Source organism: Syngnathus leptorhynchus, chromosome 10, assembly GCF_054491065.1.
Source record: "Syngnathus leptorhynchus isolate UIUO chromosome 10, UIUO_Slep, whole genome shotgun sequence".
NCBI lineage: Eukaryota > Metazoa > Chordata > Actinopteri > Syngnathiformes > Syngnathidae > Syngnathus > Syngnathus leptorhynchus.
The window spans coordinates 11,322,501-11,335,577 of NC_141204.1; the positions used below are offsets into that span (position 1 = coordinate 11,322,501).

Sequence of the window (13,077 nt, forward strand, 5' to 3'; positions counted from 1 at the left end):
GCTTTAACCCGGCGCCGAGTTAAAAGTAGCGGCGTCCTGCTGGCGATTCCATTGACACAATGAGTGGACAGCGACCAGTGCGCCCAATTGGGCCGGCGCCTGCTCGCCGACACTGCTGCGACAATTGCGCCGTGAAGTGCGCCTTCCAGTCCCTCACTGAGACATCTTTGCTCCTTTCATCTTATCAGTGCCACGTAAAACATTGTACCATTTTCATGTTCGTATGATCATGTCATATTCATATTCAGAACACGTAAACACACGGAAGCTGCTGTCCTTCACAGCTTTCACCGTGACTTGTCATCACACTCCACTCCACTAAGCTCCGCCTCTTAAAGGCACATTTACACAGACATCATTTTCTAACTAGTATATACTTTATGCTTGCTATTTGTTTAATTACAGAAAGTTTACTCATGTTTTAATAAGTCAAAATGATTTATCGCATGTGCAGAGAATTTTGCTTATTACTTATTCGTTGCTCTTGTCTGTTCGTTTTTACTCTTGGTGCTATTTGATGTGAGTGTTGTGTACTGTGTCTAGTCACCGTGGGACGGTGGGAAACGTAATTTCGATCTCTTTGTGTGCCTTGACGTGAAGAAATTGACAATAAGCGGACTTTGACTTTTGACTTTGAGATAAAAATGTACATAGTCGATAAGGCGGGTTTTAACCAATTTAGGGGTTCACTCCATTTATGTAACAATATATTGCAACCGTGGATGGATGTTTCTAATATTATGGCCTTCTCATGCAGCTGCCACTGTGTTTTGAAAATACTGAGGAATGAATCGATCACACGCACACACACGCACACACACACCACATCTAGGGGTCAGGTGCTGCATACAAAAACGAAAATAACTTGGAGTGTCCCCCTCATATCTGAAGGTGATTAAGTCTCCTCTGCTTATCTTCTGATAAACACACCAAAAAAATCGGTGTGGTGGATTTCTAAGTGTGTGCGTGGCCCCGACTCATCATGCTAACACACACAAAAAAGCACAGAGAGAGAGACTGAGAGTTATATCACCAGCTCGCACAGCCCAGACATCACTTAGATGGCATATTGGCCAGACATGACACACAAACGTAGCATGTGATGATATCACACCCAAACATGCACGCGGAAAATACACAGACACACACACACGCACACACATGGCAATGAGCAGCTGCTCCTCATTTGCTCTACAGATTAGCTTTCCTTAACTAGATGTTTACTTGCAGTGGGAGCACCAAGAAACAAGACAATATCGCAACCTGCAGCCTAACACGCATACACACAATGTGGATTTGCATGTCATGTCGGCTTACGACAATCAAAGCAGAAAGCCAAACGCTTGAGTCTGTGGGAGATGTGATCTCCTAGAAAAAAAAAGCTAGTCTGGAGCCCTGAAGTTGTTTTACATGTGTAATTATCTTTGATTTGTACATTCATATTTCTACTTGCTAAAGTCAAAGGAATAATATAGCTAATTGACTTTTTGTGTCTTAAAAAACTCGAGTGTGGCCCACTTATATCTCAGATTGCAATGTGACAGGTAGAAAAACATTCATTGCTATATCAACTTGAAAACGTACCAATGAGTGGTCAGACACTAAAAAATGTACCCTTGCTCTACTCATTTTAATCTGTGTAACAATTTACACTCAAAAATATTGAGTAGACTTGAAAGCAATGAACTCATTTAAATTTACATCATGAACGAAGTAAATGTCTCTGAAAAAATTAAGTAGATCCTACTGAACTACATTGAGTACCATGAAATCTAAAATTGAGTTGATTTACTTAAAATTTTAAGTCAATGCAATCGTAAACTGAAGTTCAAACCACTAAAAAAATTTACATACTGGACTATCACATATCAAAATAAATATGTTACAATTTACTTAATTTTTAAACCAGAATTTACTTTTTATTCTAGGAGTATTTTTGGTCAATAAAGCAATTTTACATACATCATTTTAATTCAACATTTATTTGGCTGAATTGACAATTGTGAAACATCCACAGCGTCTTTGCAAATGTCATAGAAATACTCATGCTATAAAAACAGCTGAATTTAATTCTTAATAAGGGGTTTGTCAAAACTGGGTGAAATGCACCAAGAACAAAATATAGCCTCCTCCTGAAATGGACTGAAAACAGTAATATTTCACTTTAAAGCATCACAAAAGCTAACAATACCAGTCCAACAACTGGAAACCTAACTTATCTAAACATTAAGACAACAACCTTAGATTTACCAATGAAAATGTCTCTGAACAGTAGCCAGCAACTACATACTCAGTTAATTCTTGAGTCCTTGAACCTTATTAGAAAGGTTTCCAGAATTTGAGTAGCGCAGATCAAATGCGTAGGTCAGTCCCAACAGATAGCAGCAGGCTCTGCGAAGAGCTGCCTTCAATCACAATACCAACATCGACTGACCCCCCTCTTTGATTTGCAGCATGTAAATTTTCATGAAGTCCCCTACCAACTCCACTTCAACATTGGCAGATCCAACAGCAGCATCCTGCAGACATTGTAAAGATATTTTTTTTTAGAATTTACCTTCAACCTTTATGTCACAAGACAAATACCACCTCATAACATAAAAGAGCATTGCAGGACATTAAGTGGGTAAACTGAACTGTGGTGGTTCCAAATTTGTTGTAAAATAATTGTAGAACACTTTGTCATCAGCATAATTTATTCTTCCACATAATTTATTTCTTTGCAAACAAAATTGACACAAAAAATGGTATTTTATGTATTCAAAGCAGCACAGATAGTAAAATCAGTCAACATCGATCTGAATGTTGGCGACTCGTACAGTATCGGATGTCCATGGATGAAAAGCCGCTTCTTCTTTGTGTACAGTAAGGGAAAAAAAACCTGTACTGCAGCAACTTCATGGTCAACCATGATTGCATTGTTAAAAATGACAAATGCTACAGTATTATACTAACCTCAAAGTCCTTGAACAGCACACTGGCATCTTCTTCCAGATGGTCGATGAGACATCTGATGAACAACCAGGTGTCTTTTGAATGAGGATTTGACTCTGCAGAAGAGAAAATCTTTCAACAACTAATAAAATGCAACACTACATATTCAAGCAAAGCTATTGTTTTTTTTGGGGAAAAACTTTAATACCTTCACATACCTGAAGTAGAACACTCATTCGTGCCCGCTGTCTCTCTCTTGCAGCACCTTAATTTGCTTGAAGTGCATACTGCAGGGCACCCGATGTCTTAAAGGAGCAAGGACATCTTAAATGAAGGCAATGGCCACGACCACTGTACCACGCTTGACACCATAATGCTCGAGAAGCTCACCTTTTGAAGAATCCTCAAAGAAAGCAAGTGGGAGCAATAAAGCCATCCTAAAACACAGACGCTCCGAAAGCAATGCGACAGTGAGCGCCCGGCACTGAGATCCACTTACAATTTGGAAAGTACATCAGGACTTTAAAAATATTTTCTAAATTTCAGCGACGGCTCTGTCACAATAATGCAACCAGCGCCGGTGCAGTTGCGAGGTCTATGGTTGCGCATTAGGCGGTGCGCTGCAGTTGCGCGATCGAACAAAAATGCGCAAATAAAAAAATGCTTAAAAAGTTTTTTTCCATTATTTGTAATGGGAAAACACGATTCGGAATTCAAACGATTCACTTCTCAAACAGGCTTCTGGAACGGATTGTGGTCGAAAACCGAGGCTCCACTGCATTTAAATTGTTGGACCGGATGTATTAAAATTATATGAAATTATTTCATTTCATTGTTGTAAAATCTACAACTATCGAGGAAAACACACAAAAAAGAAGATAGCATTACTTAAAACTAGTATTTATTGAGTTTAGCTTTCATGCAATACAGGGAAAAGGTTGTCTTTTTCAAAATTTTAAACACCTAATCCTTCTCTATATACGTATTATAAATACATCCCATTTACTTATTCTGATATGTGTTCGTTCACCGCCACTTTATCAGCATGCAGTTCAACGTGATATCCTCACTCGGAAAAATTAGGAACTTTTGCCCAAACATCCCAACAATAATTACATCTGTCGTAGACTAACATATCCCCTAGCATGTTGTGTAGTGCTTAATTACAAATAAATTAGTCCCATTTTGGTGACATTTGCTGTATAAATGGTATTAGCTTAATGAACCGTGTGATAGCAACGCAATATGTTGGCTCGAAAACATTAACAAAGTTCGCAAACAGCATAATGGTGACAACTTTTATACGCACATTAAATCGTGCTCACTTACCGAGTTCTCCAAGTGATTTTCACCGCGTTGTCCGTTGACCGTTTCCGTGCCGCTGTTATTTCAAAAAGCAGTGATATCCCATGATTCCACGCAAGAGTGCTAAAACTACTAATTTTCTCAAGTTGCTGTTAGAGATTATAAATATTGAGTAAGAGTAAGTAATAATTGTAGTTGATGAAACCGATTGGTATGATTGGCCCATACTCAAATATTTTGACAGATATTTACAAAATATATTATGAATATCTTAGAATTATAATTAGTTTGTCAAGTACAAATCTATTCTGTCAAACAAGCTTCATAAATATAAGAAAATATAAGGCAAAAATAACTATCTAATTTTTCAACATTTATTTTGATATATCCAACTCAAATTATCTGCTTTGTCATTTTTCGAGATTTTAATAAGTTAATATACTTTTTTAATATTGTGATATATACTACGGCCCTAAATGACTTTTTAGAGTGGAGGATTATTTCCATAGCATTTATTGCCTTGGCGTTCCTCCTAGAATACATTTTGAATGTTATTTATGGCACACGTTTTCATCCCTCGAGAGAAATTCGTAACTTAATTTTTTTTTTTTTTTGGTGCGCAAAATGCTCCAGTCACAATTGTGGTCAGCTGCAAGCTTGCATTTGTAGTTCCAAAAGTAACCCCCCAAAAATGTGAGCGTGTGTCTGTGTGTGTGTGTGTGTGTGTGTGTGTGTGTATGTGTGTGTGTGTGTGTGTGTTGCGACAGGCAGCCGACAGGGCTCCCGCGTTATCCTCTTTATCCCCACTGTTGTGGAATAGAGAGGCAAGCAGCTGGAGGGACTGCAAGCAGCCTGATAATGCCGCCGCTATTTTCTAACTCGCCATCTTAATCTTGTTACTCAAATGGTTGTGAAGAGAGAGTCATGAATTTTAATTTCTCTCTCTCACACACACACACACACACACACACACACACACACACACACACACACACACACACACGCATGCACGCACGCACGCACGCACACACACACACACAGGAGGAGGACATCCTCCATCTTTTGCACATGCATAAGCAGAAGCTTCCGTTCACCACTACCTCCCTCACCCGGAAAACTACAGCCTCCATCTTTCTGCGCTTCTTCATTCACACAAACACGATTTTGCAGAAGCGTTTGGAAGCGTTTGTTTCATGACTCTTTTTAAAAGAAAAAAAATGAATTGCGCTCAGATAAGAAATCTGTTGATTCCCAACCAACGAGGTACCAAAATAGAGCCTAAAAGAACCAGGCACTGGGGATGCAGGGGAGGCGGCGCTGCTGAACGAGCCAGCTACTAAAATAAGGGAGCATTTCAAAACTCAGGTAGGACCAAAATAATCAGGTGCAAAAATAATAACTGACTACTAATAAATAAATTAGGTACATCAACAATAACAATTAGGGACTGAAATCATCAGAAATGCAGTGACATGCTACTGTGGCTGTTTGGTGTAAACGTGACTTCTTTTCCTAGAGAGACCTCCAAATGATCCCCCCCCCATCTGTAGTCCCATCTCGTCCACTTCCTTCCTGGCGTGTCGATGTGGAAATGTAGAAGCCACACAAGAGAGCGGGAGGGGGCACAGAAGCGGCGGCCAAAGTGCCACTAAAAAAAACGACTTGCACCTTGCAAAGAAAAAAAGGAGAGAGACAGAGAGAAAAGGTGGGGTGGGGGGTTGAGAGGCAATTTCGGCAACCACCCATGAAGCTGATTAGGCAGCCTGCGATCAGGAGGAACAGCTTTGCTTGTTAAACTTTTCACCTCTGCCAGCTCTCAGCCGTCCTCGCCCCCTCCCTCACCTGTTTTCCCTTTCCTTCCCTTCCTCCGAAATGTAGCACCTCCCTGGCAGCATTTCAATGTGACTGCTACTCCACACAGCACCCATCGGAGAGCGTTTTTTTGTGGGATGGGAGAGGGGGCTATCCGGGCAGCTGCCCCTCCACGCCCATCGGCCCCTTGGGCTGCTGGCGCTCCCTCTTCCTCCTTCCCTCTTCAAGGAAGGGGCGGGGGTGTCACAGGTTCAACCACCGGCTGGTGCCTGGAGGGGAGATAACGCAAGTGCCATGGAAAGGCAGGGGGGCGGGGTCAAAGTCATCAGCTACAGACAATAAGTAGCTATAGAAAATCTTCGGTACATATGTAACAAGAAACGAGTCCCAAAATAGCTGCGTAAAACCAGGTACTAAGATCACCAGTCACCAAGAAAAGTGGACAGAATAGAAGCAGGTCCAAAATGAGCCAGAGAACTGGCCACCTCCATTTCCAGGTGGTAAAATCACAAATTCAACAAGGACAGCCAAATACAGGTGCTGAAATGAAAAAGCAAGTTAGCAGAAAAATAGAGGTTGGAAAGTCAAAGTAAAATAACCGAGTCAAGTCAGTGCCGGGTACCGAAAGGAGCCGGTCCCATTGAAAATCTTGACTGAGCTATTTTGTGTCCTTGTTCAGATGCTGCGAGAAGGCAAAGAAGCGTACGACGAGAACATCCACTACCCTCTGCTCCTCACCTTGACCAAAGCATCTCCAGCTCAGTGAAGTATGGACACGCACGTCGCTTCTGGTTCTGTGGGTGCGTGTGGTGCCTTTCGTCAACACTGTGATCAGCTGCTGAGCGTCCATATTCCTCTGGACTCACCAGATCTGTGGACAGTGACATGAGACCTTCTAAACTAAAACAGCTGCTCAAATTTGGTACGAGTCACTGTCTAGTTCTCTACACCCATCGCATGGCGAGCGACACAACGGGATGTTTACATTCAATTTCCTTCAACTGCACCACACTACAAAACTGTGTCCAAAATGTGCAAATCCTGACTTCAACCCAAACTAATGAGCCCACCCTTGAGTAAACATAGCTCAATTTCCTCCAAGTCTAAAAGCTGAGTGGCTTAGTAAAACAACCCAACCTTTTCATCTTTTTTTTCCTGCCACCTGCCATTAAAACCAGAATAGACCATTCAAACTTTAACTTTAGCTATTTTGCTAGTTTTCAAAATGTCTGACGCTTATAGCACTGTTATATCAACATAGATTTTCAAATGGAAGGAAACGTTTCATAGGACTTCATGAATGCAGCTAACGTGGAAAAAGAGAAGTTTCAAAAAAAAGTTTTATTTCGAGCCTTGCTTCGGAATTAGTTGCCCCTGTATGGCTTCTTAGTCAGTGAATGTGTTCACACAAACCTTTCTGCCATGTACAATGTGAAATGATGTCTATGTCTGAACACTCAAGTCTTGAGTCCGATACCAATACCAAATAACTGATACATTTGGCCTCCTCATTGTTACGAGAATTTTTCTGACGACGACAAACTATTGTCTTGAAAAGTGGTTTTGAAATTCAAAATCCTGCCGACCGTAAAGTTTTCACTGTGTTTTCCAAATGGCCTTGAGACCAAATTTGTGGGTTTCTTACCTCGGCTTCACTGTTATCCATCAACGCAATATCATCTTGCCACTCAATAAATGCATTGATTGACACGTTCTCAGACTATTTGGATTTGATTCCTCTCTCAGCTTTGGCATTGACTGGAAGCAAAACGGCGAGTGTTTGTCATCGCGGCGCGACGTTCTTGTGGCCAAATCAGCGTGTCGACACCTCGTGTGTGTTCTTTTTGTCCAGAATTAAGGCGTTAAATGCTTACAGATGTAATAAAGTTTCCTCGGGCCCCCCGATTGGCTGCGGCCTGCCTTTCAAACACAATGGCCTCCTGCAGGCTAAGCTGGTGCCAGACAAGCTAAAACACGCACACGCACATGCATATCAAGCCCAGTCAACCGTCTTCCCCTCCTCAGGAATAAAAGAGAGAGGGATAAAGACGGGAGGGAGTGCAGCTAATCCTGCAGCCTCACTCTTCTGTTTATCAGCGAGGAGGAGGAGGAGGAGGGAGGAGGGTGAGTTGTCAGAGAGGGAGGGACTACTAGCAAGGCCTCCTGATCGGTTCTCCTCCCTTACGCCCGTCATCGGCCACGACTGAGGAGACAAAGTGCCAAAATGGCGAGACGAGATCGAAGCAGTCGGCCTTCTACAAATAAAGACGTGAGTGAAAGCGAGTGATTGAGCGGCCGAGCGAGTGATCGAAGAAGAAAAAAAAAAGAAGGGAAGCAGAGTGGTCCCCGACTCCACACAAGGGCCCCATTAACTTGACCACTTGCCCTTTGCACACAAAGGCAGGGCCGGCCCACCGCCACTCCCACCCAATTATCCACGATTAGGCTCAGTGCACTGTGTCAAGATGGAGGGGGAGGGAGCAAGGGAGGACAGAGCGAGAGAATCAGAGAATAAAGCGGCAACCAAAGAGAGGATGGACCACGAAAGAAAACACAAAAGTAGCCGAGAAGTTTCCATGTCAGCCAGTGTAGGAAGGAGGCTTACAGGACACTTCATTTGGGACACCTGCTTGCTCATTGATGGCACACAACGAGAGACGCAAAATTCTAAAATATACTAAGACAACATTTTTTTCTTTTGAAGTTTGACCGCTAAAAACTTGCGCAATATAAATTTTACGGTGCCTTGTCATATGTATACAGCCATGATGGCCTCCAACTGTTAATACGAAATAGGACATTTCATTTTCGAGTTATGTTGATTAAAACCTAATGACAGATTCAGAATCACTGCAAGAAAATAGCTAGAAAAAAATTACATGCATCTCTGATTTATAATAAACATTTGATTATAAGTGATGATGATGATGATTATTATTATGATGCTCATGATAATATTGATAATACTTCAAGTGGCTAGCAAGGCTTCCCGATAGTTCTTCTAGTTGCTTTTAATGAATGCTACGCATATCATAAATAGGATGCACGATAATAAAATAATAATTAAAATTATTCTTATTATTAATTATCATTATAATTATTCTAGTCATTAAAAAAATTAAGCACACACACAGCAGCATTTTATATTCTAAGAAAATTAACAACTAAAATTAAAATGGACACTCAAACAACACACTCAATATGCAACCTGAATGGATAATTCCTCTTGTAATATAATCGAATGAATTGTTGAAAGATGAATCAATAAATTTGTTAAAAATGTGCTACTTAACTTAACTTAACTTAACTTAACTTAACTTAACACTTACTTAACGTAGTGACCAATAAAACTAAAACCAAAAATAAACTCAGAACTCAACATTAAAACATTTTTTAAAACCCCACAGTCATCTTAGAAGAATAAACTAAACATTTTGATCAAATAAATCAAATAACACCGAATTCAAAACAGAAATGGATACTCGCAATACTAAACTCATCTAATTAATTGTGAAAATGAAATGAAAGAGTAAAACACATGACAGTTTTCTATTAGAATGTGTATATGTACATAATCGAATGACCAAGAAGCCTAACGACAGTTTCTGCACATTTGATGCACATTTATACTAAAAAAAAAGTTTTAAAATTAAAAGTAAAATTATATTTAGAAAAAAACATCTAATGAAAAAAAATTACACTAGCAGCAATAGTTTGGCAGTAGAAAATGTAAATTATTTTAATAATTTAAATACATATGAAATATATATATATCATTACTCTATGAAATGATAAATTTTACATTTTAATGTGTTACGTTTTGCATTTGACTGTTTTGAGATTTATCAGGTAGAAATGTGAGATTGAACCTTAATTTTTTGTGATGATGAAGCAATATTCTTCAACAAGTAAAGCAATATCAATGGCGTATTTGACATGCTGTTTATAGTATACAGTTGAAAACATTTCTTTAATAAAATAAAATAAAATAAATAAATAAATAAATAAATAAATAAATAAATAAATAAATAAATAAATAAATAAATAAATAAAAATAATACAAGAAACTAAGTTCATCCAAAACACCACATCCTTTGAATAGATTCCAAGTAAAGACCACAGAAGCGCATTTGTAACCTTTTCAGGCTAACAAAAGTCTCCCAATGTCATAAATGACTGTCAGTGATGTCTACTCACATCCCCGCCATACTTCCCCTTATCTGCCCTCCACAGCTCCCCCCACCCACCCTGTTCCGCCCCTCCTCCTTCCCCCACCACTACAAGCAGCATCCTTTCCCCTCCGAATGGCTTTTTGCTCCGTTTGTTTGTGCTCATGAAGTGGAATGCAGAAAAGTCCCTGAGAGCATTTTTCCTTTTCTTTCATTTCCTTTTTTTTTTTTGAAATACGAAAAGCCATCGAGTTTGTTGTTCCGGCTCCCGCCCCACCTGCACACACACACACACACACACACACACACACACACACACACACACACACACACACACACACACACACACACACACACACACACACAAAATGTAAGATGGTCCACAAGGCTGGCCTTGATGACAATAACGTTTTCCATTTGGGCGGCGTAAGTGGAGGTGAAATTCTGTGGCATTAATGCAGTAATGGAAGGGCTGCCGCCGCCACACTGCTGGAAAAAATGGCACTTTGATTGTCTTGATTATGATCGGTTTTAAACAAACAAACAGCTTTTTTTTTTCGGGGTGGCTCGTCAGCGCTTTTACAGATCAGACGTTTCCGTTTCTTCATGTTCTGCGCATGGAAAAATCTGTCTTGACAAACAAGTGTCATGCTCACCGAACAATAGCTTTGTTAGCGCTGGCAAGGCGATTAGTTTCCAGCCTTGCTAGTTATGCAGCTTTCATTTGATTGTTGATCAAGATGAAAAAGTGTTTCAGGTTGTTTAACTAGTTTTTGTTCTTCCGTCTCCGCTAAAGAACCAAACATAAACAGATTAGCCCATGGGACTGCATCCCATTCTTGAGCCCAACTTCCCATCCAGTTTTTCCCTCCAGTTTTAACGTGTCGCTCCTTTGCGGTCCTGTGTTGTCGTGGTCACCAGGGCAACGGCATTTCCCGCAGGCCATTAGGGGCCAGTCAACGAGACTCTCCTCCTGCTGCGAGTGCCACTGGCGAGATGGAGAGAGCCCTTGTCTGCGTGTTGAAGGTCAACGAGGCCGTCGCCTTCCACTCTCTCTCGCTGACTCTAACTTTTGCAACCCCATCACCACCACCCCTCAATCTGTCCCGCTTGGTCTAACCTCACAGGAATATATGAAGACACTCGTCGCAATTTTGAGTGTACGTCCTTGCTCGTAAATGGCAGTTGGCCTTTGACGTTGTCGTGGTTCAAAAGTGCCCTGACGAGCATTCGACGCTGATGTAATCAATTAGAGGTGCATCAACGAGATCTGTGTTACACGAGCTCTTATTGGGGCCACGACAAGACTCCGCTGACCTCTTCTTGGTAATGGAAGCTACTGTTAGCTGAAGCTAACATGCACGTCCAAAACACGGCAGCTCTGCTTCACCTTTGGCATGGACGTGACGTTTTGATTGTTGCCCCTACTTTGGCATTTGTCGAGGTACTGGCCGGCCTGCACCTGTTCCAAAGAATGTTGTCCGTCTGTCTGGAGGGGTGTCTACTTGGGTGGGGGCGCTCCACTCCTCCAATAGCCACTTGTGTGTCTCCTGAGGGGGCAAATGTACATAGATTATGTCCACGCTAATCCTTGTGTGACAAAAAGGCATTTTGCTTCAATGACTAAGTGTTTCGGCAGATACGCTCGGCCCCCGCAAACACGCAGACGCGCACACACTTGCCGTCCATATGTGCACAAGGACTCTGGCGCAATTAACCTTTAGCTGATTCGGTCCTCGTTGGCTGATTGAATAGAGTTGGAGTGTTCCCTAAGCTACGAGCGCAACCTCGTGTGTGCGTGTGTGCGCGTGTGTGTGTGTTTGCCAAACGTTGAGCTCTCTGTAACGAGCATGCAGGAGAGGGCCTACTTCATCATGTCTCTGGTTTGCCCTTAAATCCGTCTGAGTGCGTTTACCCTCAGATCGCCGTCGTTTGCGTTGGCTGCGTCGTGCTGGGCTGTTCATTCGGAACTTTAACCTTTGACCCAGCTGCTACGTGTTTACTCTCCAGCCACCCAGTTTGCTGATGTCCGTCATGAAGCTCCACAATTACCATGTGCTCCCTTTTGTTTGTGAAAAATCATCTTGATGGTTGGACGTTGTCGCTCTTTGATTGGACCACCTCAGTTAAAAAAATGGCGGCATCCGTAACTGCTCAAATGATCCATGTCGACAAACTTCCCGCAGCATTTGTCTTATTTTGTTGTCTCAAAAAGCTTGCAGCCTGCGTTCCAAAACGTCCATAGCCCATTCCACCAAAGAAGCTGACCAACAGCTTAAAAATTAAAACCTGCAAATTGTCAGGAGACAAAATGTGCAAATTAACTGTTTTGGCTATGAGGAAATGCAAGAGTCTTATTTTATTGTGTGGCGAGCTTGTTGACTTAGCTCTTGTGTTGAGTCTGTGTCTCTGTGTTGTGCAAGCATACCTAATTTTATGGCAGCATGATGCTAATGAGGCAGCTCCCGAGTAACATTCGTCAAGTAGGCCAAGTGTCGGACGCGAGGCAGGACCAGGACCGCGTGTCGCTATTTGGCATATTTCTTCCGTTTGATGCACGCGTCCAGGTTAATTGTCGGCGCACTCGTCACCACCGTGTCTGCTCCAGCCGGCTTGACTCTGCAGCGGCGCGTTTCTCACCGCTCGCGCAGCTCTATTAATTAGCTGTTTGATGTTGTTAATTGAGCTCCCACTGCTGCGTTAATTGATAACGCCATTGCCATTGACGACGGCGCCAACACAAACACGGGGGGGAAGCCATTCAAGCCGGGTGAAAAGGAAAGGATGGGGGGGGCTGCGTTATGTGTGTTGTAGTGGTAACGAGTAACAAAATACAAATAGTTTGTGGCTTTTGTAC

At 41.7% G+C, this 13,077-nt stretch overlaps 1 protein-coding gene and 1 long non-coding RNA gene across 3 annotated transcripts in view; one reads left to right on the forward strand and one right to left on the reverse strand.

Moving 5' to 3' along the window:
• camkmt (calmodulin-lysine N-methyltransferase) overlaps positions 1 to 7,788 on the forward strand; it is a 52,310-nt gene extending 44,522 nt beyond the window's left edge. The window contains exon 8 of one of the 2 annotated variants that reach the window (XM_085922899.1): positions 6,731 to 7,787. In XM_085922899.1, coding sequence (XP_085779025.1) covers positions 6,731 to 6,817 — 87 coding nt within the window. In that variant the 3' untranslated portion in view covers positions 6,818 to 7,787. Of the gene's footprint in view, positions 1 to 6,730 lie in introns of both variants that reach the window. The other variant, XM_085922900.1, reaches the window with a different exon arrangement.
• Positions 1,889 to 4,410, reverse strand: LOC147050434 (uncharacterized). Its single transcript, XR_015067471.1, has 5 exons — positions 4,264 to 4,410; positions 3,325 to 3,371; positions 3,153 to 3,239; positions 2,956 to 3,050; positions 1,889 to 2,519 (listed from the first exon to the last, which is right to left on the reverse strand). It is a non-coding gene; the product is annotated as an uncharacterized LOC147050434 (long non-coding RNA).
• Positions 7,789 to 13,077: the final 5,289 nt, after the last annotated feature.